This window comes from Elephas maximus, chromosome 20, assembly GCF_024166365.1.
Source record: "Elephas maximus indicus isolate mEleMax1 chromosome 20, mEleMax1 primary haplotype, whole genome shotgun sequence".
NCBI lineage: Eukaryota > Metazoa > Chordata > Mammalia > Proboscidea > Elephantidae > Elephas > Elephas maximus.
Window position 1 is genome coordinate 33,946,189 of NC_064838.1, and position 17,525 is coordinate 33,963,713.

At 45.1% G+C, this 17,525-nt stretch overlaps 1 protein-coding gene across 3 annotated transcripts in view; it reads right to left on the reverse strand.

The window, feature by feature from the left end:
• The window catches only part of SRGAP3 (SLIT-ROBO Rho GTPase activating protein 3), a 333,060-nt gene that overhangs the window by 12,941 nt on the left and 302,594 nt on the right, over window positions 1–17,525 (reverse strand). For all 3 annotated transcript variants that reach the window (XM_049863437.1, XM_049863436.1, XM_049863435.1), the window contains exons 16-18: window positions 12,571–12,676; window positions 12,130–12,357; window positions 9,300–9,379 (exon numbers count right to left, since the gene is read on the reverse strand). In XM_049863437.1, coding sequence (XP_049719394.1) covers window positions 9,300–9,379; window positions 12,130–12,357; window positions 12,571–12,676 — 414 coding nt within the window. The remainder of the gene's footprint in view (window positions 1–9,299; window positions 9,380–12,129; window positions 12,358–12,570; window positions 12,677–17,525) is intronic.

Here is a 17,525-nt window from a genome sequence, read left to right on the forward strand (position 1 = left end):
ACACAAATTCTGTTTCCGTTTTTCATGAGTCCTTTCCTCTTTGTCCTCATACAGCACATTTAGTAGTTCTTAACCTTTTGGAATGTGGAAGGTCAAACAGATGGTATATGTGGACTCCCATCTGTGCAAAATGTTGTACACAATTTTGAAGGGCTCCCAGACCTCCTCAAAGCTTATGGAGTCACTTTGGTGGAAAGGGGTGTGGGGGGGTTCCTATTTAGGCTACAGCCCAACCATATCTCTTCCCACACACACGTTTATCCATCAAATACTTCCTCCTCTCTAGCCAGCCCCAACTGGGTTAAACAGTGAGGATATGTCTCTTGCCCTTGAGGTACTTCAAGGACCGAGCTCTGTCACTCCCTGTCTGAGTGACCTTGGGCAAGTTACACCTGTACTTCTGTATACCTCAGTTGCCTTATCTGTAAGGGTTGTTATGAGGAGTAAAAGATAACACAAATTGGAAGCAACCGAGATGTCTTTCCATAGGGGAGTGGGTAAGCAAACTGGTGCATTCATACAATGGAGTATTATTCAATGATAAGAAGCAACAAGCTATAAAACTACCAAAAGACTAGGAAACCCAAAAAACCAAACCCACTGCCGTCGAGTCAATTCCGAGTACCTTAAATTCATATTGCTATGTGAAAGGAGCCAGTCTGCAATGGTTACATACTAGATGATTCCAACAATGTGACATTCTGGAAAAGGCAAAATTATAGATGCAGTAAAAAGATCAGTGGATGCCAGGGGGTCAGGAGGTAAGGGGAGGGATGACTAGGTGGAGCATGGGGCATTTTTAGGGCAGTGAAACTGGTCTGTGTGATACCGTAATGGCAGATACATGACATTATGCATTTGTCAAAATCTATAGGATTGCACAACACAAAGTGTGACCCTTAAACTATGAACTTTACTTAATAATAGTATATCAATATTGGTTCGTCAATTGTCACAAATGTGCCACAAGAATGCAAGATGTTACTAAAGGGAGAAACAGTGTGGGGGGAAGGGGAGGACGTAAGGGGATATATGGGGGCTCTCTGTACTGTCTGCGAATGTCTGCACAATTTTTCGGTAAACCTAAAACTTTTAAAAATAAAGTCTATTTTTTAAATTACCGTAGAAGTCAAACCCCTTGAAATCCTTCAGAAAGTAAAACGCTCACAAGAATAAAAAGATGGAAGAAGAAAAAAAGATAATGCATGAAAGTGTATAGTGTAGTCCGGACATACAGCTGGGACTCAGTCAATGGCCGCCGTCGTCATTGTGAATACAATTATTAAGGGCTTTAGCCGATGGGTACGTTCTGACCAGAAATCTAAGCCGCAGGGAGATTAAGTGTTTGGCGAGACCATACAGCTAGTGATGTTTGGGGAAAAGAGTTTTTGGGAAGCAGGGAGGTTATGCCTATGATTTATTTAACCTCCATTATAGGGTTGCTATGAGTGGGAATTGACTCAATGTTCCATGGGAGAAAGAAGTAAGTAAGTGGCAGTCTGCTTTCTTAAAGATTACGGCCTAGGAAACCCTATGGGGCAGCTCTACTCTGTCCTATAGGGTTGGTATGAGTCAGAATTGACTCGAAGGCAGTGGGTTTGGTTTTATAGCTTATATCCTGAGGGGTGCCCACACTTGGTAGAAACCTGATTGTGTGTGAGTATTAACTTACTTATATTTCAAAGCAAGCGCAAAGATCTTTAACATATAAAAATAATACTAACGCTGTGTCTGCATACACTGTAGGATTTTGTTTTTAAATTCTAATGGAAGGTAGGGTAACAGAAGTGACCCCACAGAGTCCTTTCCTCTGCTAAGCTTCCTCGGCGGTCACTGTCAGCTCCACTCATCATGAGTTATTGGGTATAAACCCATCCATCCACCCACCTGTCCACCACATAGCCAAGGTACCAATGTTTACCTGGGTATCCTTGGACAACTTAGTTATCCTTTCTAAGCTTCAGCCTTCTCATCTGTAAAGTGGAAATCACAATGACAGTACCCACCCCATAGGGTTGTTTGTGAGAAGGAAATGAGTTAATATACATAAACTGCTTGCAACAGTGTCTGGCACACAGCTAGCTCTGTCTAAGAATTAGATGTTGTTGCTGTTTCCAGACTCGATATTCTTCTATGGGCCATGGATGGCACAGAAAATCCACACACTCCACACACACACTAGGGCTCCCCTGGGTAAGCAGGTGACTCACAAAGACTGCGCCTGGGCGCCCTGAGATGCAGCAGCACTAGGAGGATCTCACTGCCTGTTGTCTCCTGCAGCAAGCAGGCTTCAAACAGTTGTCAGCTTTCCCCAGCTGGCTCCCTGACAAATATCTTTAAAAGCTATTCTGACACAGGCGAGGCAAGGAGAAAAAAAAAATAGAAGAAACTACACCACAGCTAAATGGGTCAGATTAACTCAGATCTTGACTCAGGGTCATCTTCTCAGTAAAAGAGGGACATCTCTGTCCTTCTCCCTGCTGCGGTGTTTCTGAATCTCCCACCCAGCCATGGGCTGGAGCTGCCCGGAAACCTGTCTGCCTGCCTACCCGGCAGCAGAAGGAGAAAGACCAGAGGGTTGGCAAGCCCAGGAGCTGAACCCAGACAGGCTTCGCTCTCTCAGGGCTTAAAAGCGCTTTTCGCCCCAGGGATTTCCTTTGAACGAGATTTCCCACTGCTGATAAAGGAGCTGACCAGGTTTTCCAGGTGTTTTTAGGAGCACAGAGAGGCTCAGGCAGCTACTGGGCTATTGTCTGGAGCTGGGGATGTGGGGCTGGGGGTGGGGGTGTAAAGGGAAGAAGACGGAGGCACAGGGCTGAGCTGCAAGCTAAGAGGAAACGTGTGTGTGCAGAAGTCATTACGTAAGTGTGTGTGGTAGGAGCAGGAATAATCGCTGCCATTTATTAATAAATCTATTATTTGGGTTTATCATATCTAAAACAGAATACGTGATTCTCCCACACAACCTACCCAAACTTAACTTCATGCCCTCATCGTCCCCATCTCAGAACGTTTTTCCATGATTCCAACTCATGGCGACCCCATGTGTGTCAGAGTAGAACTGTGCTCCATAGGGTTTTCAATGGCTGATTTTTCAGGACGCCAGACTTCTCTCCTAAGGTGCCTCTGGGTAGAATTAAACCCCCAGCCTTTGGGTTAGCAGCCTATCTCGTTAATCTTAATTGATTGTATCACCCAGGGTGTCCACCCAACAGGAGGCTGGAATCCCCCTCTCTAACCACGCCCTCCCAGAAGACTCCAGTCAGGTCCTGAGTCCTGCCTGCATGGTAGAGGAGACGCTCCATCCTCTCAACACCACCTCACTCCATCCCCACGCACCGCACCGCAGCTCCTGCCTCAGAGGACAGGCTTACTAGGGGCCCAGAGGAGATTTGGTTTACGAGGGGTCAGGGTCACTGTGCTAAAGGTGGGAACTTGTATGCGCCCCCTCTCCTCTCTCAGCCTCCCTGCACCCAAAGTAAAAAATGACCTAGGGCCTGTCCTTCGGCCTCCCTCTGCTCTCTTCTCACTTACAACCTTGGTTCATTCATTGCCTCAGGGTACAGCATCAGTTGATATTAAGATTAAGACTTGGTTTAGGAGGAAGGGACAGACCTCCCTAGGTGTCAGGCCTAAGCCACAGGGTGTAGGGTGTAGGGTGTCTCTGCACTAGGGATTAGGAACATCAGCCAAGTTAATAATAAAGTGGCCACTTGTTATGGGTTGAATTGTGTCTCCCAAAAGTACGTGTTAGAATCCTAACCCCTATACATGTGGATGTAATCCCAGTTGGGAATAGGTTTTTCTCTGTTATAAGGTCCTACCAGTGTTGGGTGTGTCTCATGCCTAATCACTGCTGAGTTGTAAGAATCAACATGGATGCAGAGATCAGCAAACACAAACGGGGGAAGATAGAAGCCACGTGAAGTTCGCCAAGGAACTCAGGAACAGAAGCTGAAAAGAGACAAGGCTCTTCCCCCACAGCTGACAGAAGGGGAGGCTTCCCCTATTGCTGGTGCCCAGAATTTGGACTTCTAGCCTCCTAAACTGAGAAAATAAATTTCTGTTCTTTAAAACCGCCTACTTGTAGTACTCCTGTTGCAGCAGAACTAGAAAACCAAGACACCACTATTGTCTTTTTTTTTTTTTTTTAATCACTTTTTACAGGGAGGGTGGTCATGATTTGGGCAAAATCAGGGCATTTGTCACTCAACTGACTGCAGTACCATTTAAATATTATCACAACCTATTGTCATTCACACAACATGGGCAGATCTCAACATACTATACTGAGCGAAAGAAGCCAGACCCAGAAGACTACATTCTGTATGATTCCATTTATATAAAGTTCTAGAACAGGCCAAACTAATCTATGGTGAAAAAAATCTGGACAGTGTTTGCTTCCGGGGTAGTGGGGAGAGGAAGTGACTGGGAAGGGGCATGAAGGAACTTTCTGGGATGCAGGAAATGTTCTATGTCTTAAGAGGGGTTTCAGTTGCACAAGTTTTTGCATTTATGAAAACTCATGGGATGATACACTTAAGATGTGTACATCTCAAAAAAGTGTAGGTAAATTTTACTTCCAATTAAGGACGACAAACAATATTGAGTTAATTATTTGTATGCTGAAGTGTTTGGAGGTGGTGTATACTAATGACTGCAACTTACATGGAAATGCATTACAATGCAATGGATGGGTAGATGGGTAGACAGATAGTAATCAAGCAAACCGAGCACAGAGTTAGTAATTGTAGAAACTAGGTGATGGGTACACTGGTGTTCACTGTACTTTCTTTCAACTTTTCTGTGTTTGAAAGTTTTTACTAAGAAATGTTGGGAACCACAAACAAACCAATAAAATCCTTACCCTGATTTCTAGTAGATGCCTAGAACCATCTGATGAAAGCTATGGACCCTCTTAGAGGAACGCACATCAATAGAAACAAAATTTTCCCACAATGGACTTCCTAAAGCCCATTTACAGAGCCATATGTGTGTCCAAGTAGATAAGGTTAACAACCCTTGGCTGAATAGCTTTCTAGATGTGGATGATGGGGAGGGGTCAAAGGCAACTCAGAATTTTGGGAAAATATCAGTGAGAAAAGGAGCCGTGCCAGTATAGTGGTTAAGTGCTCAGCTGCTATCTGAAAGGTCGGTGGTTCAAATCCACCAGCTGCTCCATGGGAGAAAGATGTGGCAGTCTGCTTCCTAAAGATTACCCACTGCTGTCGAGTCAATTTCGACTCATAGCTACCCTATAGAACAAAGGGATTTCAAAGCCGTAAATCTTTATGTAAGCAGCTGGTGAGTTCAAACTGCTGACCTTTTGTTTAGCAGGTGAGCACTTTAGCCACTGTGCTACCAGGGATCCCTCCGTAAACCCAATTGAGCAGTTCTACTCTGTCCTATAGGGTCGCTATGAGTAGGATCAACTCGACAGCAGTGGGTATCAGTGAGAGAATGGAGGTACAATTAAAATTGAAAACTGATACACTGTACCTATATAAACGTGCTTCTGTTACCTATTTGAATGGTTTTTTAAACTGGCAAAATCATTCCTCATCTAGCATCTGATTCACAAGGTTGCTCTTGAATAGCTGCGTTGATTTTTCTTTTATTTGGTTTTGTTTGGACAATCAGGGCTTCTCAGCCTAATCATGGTTTCTTTATAGATCTTGGAGACCAGTGAATGTGCACAGATGTATTTTCCAGTCATGTAACCACAATATGCCAATACACTCAAAGCGGGACACAGGCATCAGTCAGTACAGGTTCTGTCAAGACAGCAACAGATGCCCAAGTAACTAAACTGTCCATCCAGTGTGGTCATTCATCAGTTGACCCTTCTACTACAAGAACATGCAGTCTTGGTTCTATGGCTAATTTGACCTTTGACATTGGCTGGATTCCATTCATTCAAGTGTTTCCAAGAGAAAAGAAGAAATTAATGATCCCCCCCCCCACACACACATATGAAGTGGCTTAGAGGAAATAGGCAAAGAAACCAGGAAGTTTAGGCTACCACTGATCTGCGGTAAACTTCTCCGAGACTCAGTTTCCCTATCAGAATTTGAAGGACTTACACTTGATACAGTGAGCCCTGGTGGCACAGGGTTAAGCACTTGGCTGCTAACTGAAAGGTTGGTAGTTTGAATCCACCCAGCAGCTCCGAGGGAGAAAGATGGAGCAATCTACTTCGTGAAGATTATGGCCTAGGAAACCCTGCGGGGCAGCTCTACCCTGTCACATGAAGTCATTATGAGTTGAAATCAACTCAACAGCACCTAACAACAACATACTTGATATATAGTCAATTAATGTTTCTTACCCACCTACTTGTCCCAGGCACTGGGCTAAGCTGCTTTGCATAGGTTACCTCGAAATTCTCTTGATGGTGCCATTCTCATTTTCAGATGAAGAAACTGAGGCCAGAGGTTACAAGGCTTGCCTCAGATCACATGGCCATAAAGGTTTCCCTTTGCTTTCAAATCCAGATTGCCTTTCTTTGTGACCAGACAGCACCCTCAACTGTCCCTGCAGCTCCATATTTCTGTGATTGTTTCGGTGGGGGGTCCGCATGAATGTAAACATCTAGAAAAGGCAATTAGTTTTCCTCCAAATAATGGCCCAGACTCACCCCCCTCAGCACACCCTGAATTCTTCGAGGGCCTCAGGGAGCATGAGGCTACCTCTCGCCGGCGTGGCTACAGACTTCCAGGATGATTCTCCCTGCCTTTCCCATTCTCAGAAACCAGCAGCCTTACAAAGAGCAAAAGAAGCAAGGGTCCTCGGGCAGTGGATACAATGCTGGGACTCATTCCGTTCCAGGGACAACTGTGAGTCTTTGCTGGGGGCAAGGGGGGCAGCACCTTCTGGGAGGTGGTCCTGGAGTGGGGAGGAATCTGCTGGGTGTGTCTCATGGCAGCTTCTTCGCCGACCCAGCAAGTCCCATCCTCTTTGTCCCTCAGTCATCCTCAGTCTCGATGCTCACAGCACCCTCTGCCCATCAGACCGAGGAGCTTCAGAAAAACCGCCAGGGAAAGGATGACAGACAGCTCCAGGAAGGTGGAAATGTGGGTCAACTGCCACCGCCAGCAGCAGCCCTGACAAATCTTAATTCTGAAAAATCACAGTCTATCTCATTTGACATGAGAGGTAGCTCTCCCCCCTCGTGGAACAGAGACCGAGAGCCAGGTCTACAGCAAGAGAAACACACACACACACACACAGAGGAACACACACACACACACACACACACAGAGTCAGAGACTCAGAAGAAGAAAGAGAGGAAGAATCAGGGGTGAGAGTGACAAACACGAATCTAGAAATAAAGAAAGCAACAGATGGAGAGAAGCAGAGAAGGGGCGGGGGCTGGTAAAAAAGATGGGAGATGGGAGGGAGATGGAGAACTGGAGGTGGTATAGAGAGGGAGGAAGGGAGAAAAAAAGATGAGAGAAAAGCAAATCACTGCAAATAAGCAGTAGGTGGACGCCTTCAAATCTCCTAACAAAGGCCCCACAGGACAGTCTCTCAGTTCAGGATGACCTCAGCCTTTCAGGATTCGGAACATTACATCTGGATTTGCTTTCCCACGTTTGTGACCCAGGCCTGATCCATTAGCTTCCTTTTGGGCCACAGTGATTGGATTATGCTTGAGCATATGACCCAAGTCAGTCCAAAGAGACTCAATCCCAGGATCTTTGTTGGAATCATTGTAGAAAAGAATGGAACTTTTGGCTACAAGGATGGTGAAAGCCTGGACCTGCCAGAGGCCCCTGTACAGGGATATCTTACTTGAGAATGAAGCCAGCACAGAGGGAAGCAGAACCGGAAGATGGAAACAAAATCCTGCAAAATCATCTGAGCTCCTGGATTCAGCTGTGCCTGAAGCCATCCGTACTTCCCCTAGAACTTTGCAAGTGTGTGAGCTGATTACATTTCATGGGTAAGTCAGTTCAAGTTGGAGAATTTGTCACTGGCAACTGAAATAGTCCTACTAGAATGTGAGAACTCATCTATCAGTCTGGCCTGTTTAGCCAACTCCCAGAACCTCTACCTGACTCTCCTGGTAAATGTGGTGGCCTGTAGGGCCTGGGGCTGTTCCACAAGGGAAATACAAAAGCCAAGTAAGAGAAATGCTAAGTAATGATTAAAAACAAACAAAGAAAGCTTTCACAGGGAGAAAGGAGAGTTATGCTTGGTCCATACAGGGACACGTTATAACTTTTGTGGGCCCCTGGTACTTGTATCTTCATGTTCCCCTTCCTTCATTTAAAAAAAGAAAAAAAAAAAAGTTAAAAATTGTATTATACCACTGCATTGGTGTAAAGATGAAATAATCCAGGCTGGATCATGTTGATTTATCTCTTCTGATTTTAAAAGAAATTAAAACATCTTTGTGGGCTCTGGGTGCTGTGCCTATTCTGTCTAAGGGATAAGTTGGCCCTGGGTCTATATTACCCAGATTACATGTCTACATAGTTCAGTTTCTTCTTGTCTAGAAGGGGTAGGGGAGCCTGGTAAGTCCTGCAGAGCTTGGGTTGGCCCTACCTTTTCACCCTCTGCTATACTTTATGGACCATCACCCTTGGGCTTCACCTCTGGGTGCCCATAGCACTGGAGACACATCTGTAGTCTGACATTGTCACTCAGTGTCATGGGGAGCTGCTTACCAGGCTGTGTAGGTGAGGTGATGACCAGACAGGAGTCTCATTCACTGCCATGCTCCAGTGCCTAGCATAGGCCTAGTGCAGAAGATACTCAACAAAGGTTTGCTGGAGGGATTGGGGTGTGGGTGGAGGCAAAGTTGGCTTCCTACTTGGGACACTATCATCACTTAGGATCTGGGTCATGGGCTGGCAGGATATGTAAATGGATGAAGCAGTGGGTGTGAAGTATGGTGAATTGGAGTGCACTGGGTCCCTATCTCTTCTGAAGGATGAACGGCTGATTTGGAGAGCCGGAGGGGTTATATGGGTCAGCCCTGTGGTTGGGCCAGTAAACAGCCAGCGTCACTGGCTCCTGGAGGAGTTCCTAGGAGTTCCTGGCTGGTACAAATTGTTAACACTCTCAGCTGCTAACTGAAAGGTTAGAGGTTTAAGTCCTCCCAGAGGTGCCTTGGAAGAAAGGCCTAACAATCTACTTCAGAACAAGCAGCCAATGAAAACACTATGGTACAGCACAGTTCTACTCTGACACACATGGGGTCATCATGAGTCGGAATCAATTGATGACAACTGGTTTGATTTTTTTTTGTCTGGGGGAGTTCCTTGGCCCCAACCCCCACCCCCCTCACTCACCTTCATCGCTGGTATGAGGCTCAGTGCCATTGTCATGGTCAACTTCATCAATGGTCCCTGGCTCGCTGTGTGGGCTGTCACTGCAAGGAAACACAGGAAGGTGGACTCACCAGGGGGCTGTCTACCCTGACACCACTCACAGCCTCCTGTGGGTGTAGTCCACTCCACCTCTGGGCCTTCACCCCCATCAGGCCCAGGCCCATGGCATCCTGTCTTCTCCATTTTGCTCCATCCATGGGCCCTCCTTCATGAAGCTCCCCTGAATTTCTCCTCCAGCTCCCCTGCAGCCCTGCACTTTGCTAATGAGGTTCAGGGTCCCTGAGGGCTGCCTGGAGATGCTGCTGGGCAAAAGCCCCAATCCTCCCGGGGGTGAGAGCAGGCTCACACTCATGATGCGGATGGTGGCTGAGTGAATCTGGGTCCACCACGTTTAGTTAAGAATGTGCCGGCATCGTTTCACCATCTGCTACTCCGTCACTAGATTATAAGCTTCTTGAGGCCAGGGCTCACTCACATAGTCAGTCTTTTTACTAAGCTCTTGGTTGAGTCCTAATACAGGTCAGGCACTATGCTAGATATAAGGGATGCAATGATGGTAAGGCAGACAAGGTCCCTGCCCTCCTGGAGCTTACATTCTAGAGGGGGAACAGGAAAAAAAACCCAAGTAAACAGGCCAGTAAATAAAACAGTTGTAAGCTGAAATACGTGTTATATAGGAAACAAATGAGCAGAGACAAGAATGGCACAGACTACCAATACAGGGTGGTCAGGGAAGGCTTCTCAGAGAAGATGACATTTTAAATGCCATTTCAGGGGATATGGACTTTATTATTAAAGATTCTGCATTGCCTGCTGGATAAAGTCCAGATTCTGCAAAATGGCTTCCATACCTGGCACCTGCTAACCTACAGAGCCTCCTTTCTCACCACTCCCTTGTTACACGCTACACTTGGCCATGCTAACTGTTTTTCATTTTATTGAATGCTCTGGGCTTTTGCACACGCTGTTCCCAGGGCCTAGAACATTCTTTGCCCACTCCTCACCAGGCCAACTCCAGTTCACCCTTCAGGTCTCAGTTCAGTCTTTGCTCCTCTAGGGGGCCCTTTTTGAGTCCTGAGATTGACCTAGGAGCCCTGCTTCTGGAGCATCCTCTTTCCTCCTTCACTAGAGTTCCCTGGGCCAGGGGTCAATGTGGTCACATCCCTGCCTCACAGGCTAAGGCTGGGCCTATGACAGATGGTGCTTGGCAACCATTTGTTAAATGAATGAATGAATGTTGTCTACTTGATTAGAGACCCTCAGCCAAGCCCCGCTTTTTGGCCTTGAAAACTCCATCAAAATTACCATGTAATTAATAGTTTTCCTTTCTCATGGGAAATAAATGAGATTAAGAAAAGTGTGGTTATTATGGTTTGTTTTTTGATAAATACGCTAAGATCTGTGTTTCCTTTGTAGAACATTAATTATATATCACAGCAAGGAAAGGGACTTGGTAATCGTTGCAAAAACTGTGTGAAAAGCTCCTCTTTGTCCATAAATTATGCTTGGTGGCTGTTAAATGTTTCTGTTACAGAACAGGGACCAACTTGCTCCTGAATGCCCCCCATGAGATTAGACAGCTGTGATTAGACATTACTATGGCCCATTATTTCTTTGTGGGGAGGGTAACAAAGGGGCTGGAACACCTCCCTCCTTTGAAGCAGTTGCCCAAATATGTCCACAGAACTAAGGCAACTCAAGAGTCCAGGAATGCTTCAATAATCCAAAGACAAACTCCTCTGTATGCACTTGGTTGAAAGCAGTACAGGCAATACCTAAGTATATAGCTGCAAATTGTCTTGGACTGGAAATAAAGACATACTTAGAACCTCTTTGACTGGTCTTTGTCCCTTGGTGTTCTGAATTTCCTGTCTTCACCACATTGTGGGTTTTTTTTTTTTTTTTTTTTTTTTTTTACCACATTGTAAGGTCTTTGCCTAGGGAAGGTAGTCAGCCCTGATGTTAATAAGGTTGTAAAATATTCCTCCTATGACCAGTGCAGCACCAGGTACACAGAAAGGCTTACCTAAACATTGTTGACCTAGTGTAAACCCAATGCCGTCACCTAGTGTGGAGCACTCAAAAAAGTGAACTTACTTTGTGTAGAAAAGAGAACTCCTAGCTGGGAGGAGGAAATGGTGAGAACTGTCACTCTCATTTCATGAGGAGGTGGTGTGGATTAGTCACTCCCCTGCCTCCTTGTGACTCGACCTGGTTAGTTAGAGCATTACATCCCCCTACCAATGCGATTGGTTCAGGGGCCGGCACCAGACCAAGCCTCGCCAACGAGACACAATTTCTGGGCTTGTGTTGGGACATTTGGAGAGGAGATGCTCTTTTTCCACTGGGGATGCTGAGAAAATGGGTTCTAAATCTGGAGTTGCTGGCTGCCTTCTTGCAACCACCAAGGGAGAGGCTACCTGAGAATGAAGCCAATACAGAAGAAAAGCAGAGCCAAGAGATAGAGACTCCAGGACCAAGTTCTGACAATAACATTTGAGCCCATGGATCCAGCTATACCTGAAGCCGTGTTCCCAGACTTTTTAATTAAGGAAACAAATAAAATCCCAATTGGCTTAAGCCAGTTTGAGTTGTATTCTTTGTAACCAACAGAGTCTTGACTGATATTCCTATCTATTGCATAAGGGGCTGTTGTGAAGCTCAAAATAAAAAAATGTCTATGGAAGTACAGGCAGTAAGGCAGTATGAAAATTGAAGAGCTTCTTACTGTTCCTGGTGAACAACAACAACAATGATGATAACAATAATAATAAGAGGAGTGGAATCTTACCAATATTCTTCCCCTCCAGCCATGCATTTTTCATACACAGGCCCCTCTAGCTCCCGGGGGCTGGGGAAGATGGCTTCATGATGGATGATGATGGTTTTGATGACTTCATTGACGTGTGCCTGGCAGGACACAGGGTCCTGCCCATCAGGGATGTGCATGAGGGTGGGCCCGAAGCAGATGGCCAGGTTGTAGGGATCCATCATGTTCTCGTCGCTATACTGGGAGAGGCTAGAAGAGAGGAGGGACCCGCAAGTTACGTGGGAAAGGCCAATCTTCCCCCTGAGGTCTCCTTCTTTGGGGGGCTGTGCTCAAATCCAGTAAGGTTCTGTGTTCTGTTTTGAAAATAGTAGTACCACCAAAAGCCTCAGTATACCCCCTCCCAGGAGGCCAAGGCAGAGTCAAAGAAGGGCCCCCTTGGCTAGGCAGGCCAAAGACACTCACTGGTTGAGGAAAGCAAAGAGGTATCTCATGACCACGATGACCACACGGGGCAGGGTGACGAGGATTTGTTGGATCTGGTGCACCCTCTCAGCTGGGGTCTCCAGTTCTGTAACATAAAGGGGCTTTTCAGGGTGCCTTTTATCCTCAAAAGTGTACTGGTTCCCACCTCTTACAGAGCTCAAGTGGTTCAAGGAGGGCCAGCTCTGCTGTGACTCTGAGGATCAATGTGACCCAGTCCTGGCCAATCAGAGCATCACATTCCCTTGGCCAGAAGGATTGGTTCAGGGAGGGGGTACGGCCTAGTCAGAGCCAATCAGAGTTCATCCTTGGGACTTCAGGATGGAGAAACCTACAGAGAGGTGCCTTCTTGAACTTGGGTGGAGGGGAGTCTGGAGCAACAGGGGGCTACCAGGCAAGAAGAGCTTACTTGAGAGTGAAGCTGGCAGAGAGATGGAAAGGGACAGATTCGTTCCGATGTTGTGTGAGGGCCTGGATCCAGCTGGGCCTAAACTTTTTGGGTACAGGAACCAATACATTCTCTCTTATGGATGAAGCCAGTTTAAGTTAAGCTTCTGTCACCTGCAACCTAAGAGTCCTGACAAACACCACAGGGTCCACATTTTATTATACTCTTTATAAACAACAGCTGCAGCATAGGTGTGGCACATAGTAGGTGCTCAGGAAACGAGTATTGAATAAATAACTACCTCTATTGGCAAAAGGCCTGGCAGACGCTCAAGAACTGACCTCTGGCTATCCTAAAGAGACAGACAATGGTATTTTTAACAGGCCGGGGTGGGCTTGATAAGGAGATAAAAGTGCCTCTGGGCCTTTGTGGAGAGCTAAAGAGAGCAAGCAGCCAGGACTCTGATATTTATTTACAGGGCTGATCCTCAAAACAACGTCAGTTTCTTTTTCTTAGAATACGTCTCTTTTACATAGCCCTTCTCTCTGGCCTCCACATTCTGTCAGTGTGTTGCCTCTAAACCACAGCTTTTCCCATTTCTCTTCTGCATCCACGGCCCTTCACGATGTGGCTGCAACCAACCTTGTCTGCCTCGTCTCCTAGCACTGCTCTTTCCCAAAGAATCTTAAGATGATCTAGAGCTTTGTTTCTCAAATGAGGGAGGGTGCACCCCAGGGGTATTTAGAAATGTATGGGGCATTCTTTGGAGTTGTCAAAATGACTGGAAGGTGCTACTAGCATTTGGTGTCCAGGGGCCAGGGTGCTAAGTGTCCGGAATGTGTGGGACACACAAGATATTGTTCTACCTAAATGCCAACAGCGTCCCATTGAAAAACCCTGGGCCAGGCCACCTCATCCAGTCTCCCTTTCACAAAGGACTTTCCTACCCTGGGTCTCTGCACACACTGATAAGCCTTGTTTTCCACCCAGCACATTCTAGCTTACCTCCAAGGCGTCTAGGAAGGCTTGCTCAAAACTCCCCACAGAGTTAATGGCTCTATTCATACACATAGATTCTACCACCCATCACTACAGTGTTTTCTCAGCCTCTATCATATTATGCATTCATATTGCTTTCCTTAAATACATTTATTTTAAAAGGAAATTTTACATCATTCTGTAAGTGAGAAGCCAGGATCACTTGCCATAATTAGAAGGTAGCTGTCATGGATTGAATTACGTCCCCCCAAAAATGTGTGTATCAATTTGGCTGGGCATTGTATGGTTGTCCTCCATTTTGTGACTGTAATTTTATGTTAAAAGGATTAGGGTGGGATTGTAATACCACCCTTACCCAGGTCACATCCCTGATCCAATGTAAAGGGAGTTTCCCTGGGGTGTGGCCTGTATCACCTTTTATCTCTCAAGAGATAAAAAGGAGAGGAAAGCAAGCAAGCAGAGAGTTGGGGACCTCATACCACCAAGAAAGGAGCACTGGGAGCAGAACATGTTCTTTGGACCCGGGGTCCCTGCACCTGAGAAGCTCCTCGACCAGGGGAAGATTGATGACAAGAACCCTCCTCCAGAGCCGACAGAGAAAGCCTTCCCTTGGAACTTAGACACTGAATTTGGACTTGTAACCTACTAGACTGTGAGAGGAAACCCTGGTGGCGTAGTGGTTAAGTGCTACAACTGCTAATCAAGGGGTCAGTAGTTTGAATCTGTCAGGTGCTCCTTGGAAACTCTATGGGGCAATTCTACTCTGTCCTATAGGGTCTCTATGAGTTGAAATCGACTCAACGGCACTGGATTTGGTTTTTGGTTGGACTATGAGAGAATAAACTTCTCTTTGGTAAAGCCATCCACTTGTGGTATTTCTGTTACAGCAGCACTAGATGACTAAAACAGTGGCATAAAAATAGATACAATTGAGACAGGTAGGGTTAACTGCGCTGGTGGAACAAAAGAACTGTTAAAAGATTACCATCTAGAAGTTGGATAAACAGGAACCACACCCTGTCAACATGAGATAAGGTTGAAACAACCCATGAATTACTATCTCCTTCTTAGTGTTTTTCTAGTCCCTTCCCTCTTTACAGGCTCCATGTGCAGAAGAACAAAGTGTGACCACTGTTGAGCCTTCCTTAGCCCTCCGAAGGTGGCGATGTAGTGCCAAAGATCAGTGCGCTTGCACTATATCCCATAATAGGTGACTTCAAGGGCTGCTGAGAAGACCCCATCTTGAATATCAGCAGGTTCCATCTTGGATTCCAGATGTGCGTGCAACCTAATTAGCATGCACCGTCATTCTGAGAAGTACCTGCCCCTTGAAAGAAGCCCACTAAATATTCATTACTCTATTGTCTCCACCAAACCCATATAAACCCTAGCCTTGCTTCCCTTTTCGAGTCAGTCTTTTGGAGAGGCTTAGTCCTCCGCTGACTCCTTTTGCTTGACTCAAGCAAAATAAAGCTTGTTGAAGATAAAGTTTGTCTTTCACATATATTCTTATTTGGGAAAAGACAAGGACCCTTTGTGCCAGATTGCTGATCGGTAACAAAATGACTCCAAATTGAAAAAGAAGTAAAACTATCTCTATTTGCAGATGACATGATCCTATGCATAGAAGATCCTAGACAGTCCACAAGAAAACCACTGGAATAGAAGAATTTTGCAGTGTTGCATGGTATAAGATCAACACACAAAAATCAGTTGGGTTCCTCTGTACTAACAAAGTCTACTCCTAAAAAGAAATAAAAAAAAAAAATTTACAATAGTCCCCAAATCAATAAAAATACCTAGGGATTAACTTAACCACAGACATGAAAGACTTATCAATGAAAATTATAAAACAGTACTACAAGAGGCTAAAAGAGACTGTCTTAGTCATCTAGTGCTGCCATAACAGAAATACCACAAGTGGACGGCTTTAACAAAGAGAAATTTATTCCTTTACAGCAAAGTAGGCTAAAAGTTCAAATTCAAGGCGTCAGCTCCAGGGGAAGGTTTTCTCTCTCTTGTCGGCTCTGGACTGAGGTCCTTGTCCTCAATCTTCCCATGGTCGAGCAGCTTCTCAGGCTCAGGGACCCCAGGTCCGAAAGATTCACTCTGTTCCCGGTACTGCTTTCTTGGTGGTATGAGGTCCCCAACTCTCTGCTTGCTTCCCTTTCCTTTTATCTCTTGAGAGATAAAAGGTAGTACAGGCTACACCCCAGGGAAGCTCTCTTTACCTTGGATCAGGAAGGTCACCTGAGTAAGGATGGTGCTACAATCCCACCCTAATCCTCTCAACATAAAATTACAGTCACAAAATGGAGGACACCACACAATACTGGGAATCATTGCCTAACCAAGTTGACACATTTTTGGGGGGACCTAATTCAATCCATGACAGAGGCCTACAAAAATGGAAACACATCCTGTGCTCATGGATTTGAAGACTTAATGAAGTGAAAATGTCAATTCTACCTAAAGCAACCTACAGATACAGTGCAATCCCAATACAAATTCCAACAACATTCTTTACTGAAATAGAAAACCTAATGACCAACTTCATATGGAAAGGAAAGCAACCCTGAATAGCCAGAGCAATATTTAAGAGAAAGAACAAAGCAGGAGGCCTCACACTGCTTGATATCAAAACATACTATACAGCCACTGTAATCAAAACAGCCTGGTGTTGGTTCAACGATAGACACATAGTCCAGTGGAAAAGAATTGAGAACTCAGAATTAATTAAATCCAGACATCTATGGACAACGGATTTTCGAAAAGGGGTCAAAGTCCATTCAGTGGATCACAGAAACAATCTCTTTAATAAATGGTGCTGGCAAAACTGGATATCCACCTGTAGAAAGATGAAACAGAACCCATACCTCAAAGTGTACACAAAAACTAACTCAAAATGGATCAAAGATCTAAATGTGAAACTTAAAACTATAAAATTCTTGGGAGAAAACGATGGGACTTAATCTTTTATAAAAATGGGATAACAAACATAAGAAATGCACAAATAGAAGAAGACAAAACAGATAGATGGGACCTCATAAAAATTAAAAACTTAGGCTCATTAGAAGATTTTATTAAAGAGTAAATAGACAACCTAAAAATTGGGGAAAAAATCTTCAAAAATGACTTACCTGCTAAAGGTCTAGTCTCTAAAATCTATAGAAAAAGGCAACAATTTAACAGCAAAAAGACAACCCAATCACAAAATGGGCAAAGGACACGAACAGACAATTTATCAAATAGGACACTCAAGCAACCAACAAACATATGAAAGGATGTTCACAATCATTAGCCATTGAAACACCAAACCCATTGCCGTTAAGTCAATTCTGACGGATAGTGACCCTATAGGACAGAGCAGAACTGCCCCACAGGGTTTCCAAGGAGCTTCTGGTGGATTCAAACTGCTGACATTTTGGTTAGCAGCCCTAGCACTTAACCACTATGCCACCAGGATTTCCATTAGCCGTTAGAGAGATGCAAATCAAAACTACAATGAGATACCACCTTACCCTGGCTAAAAGGGCACTGATAAAAAACA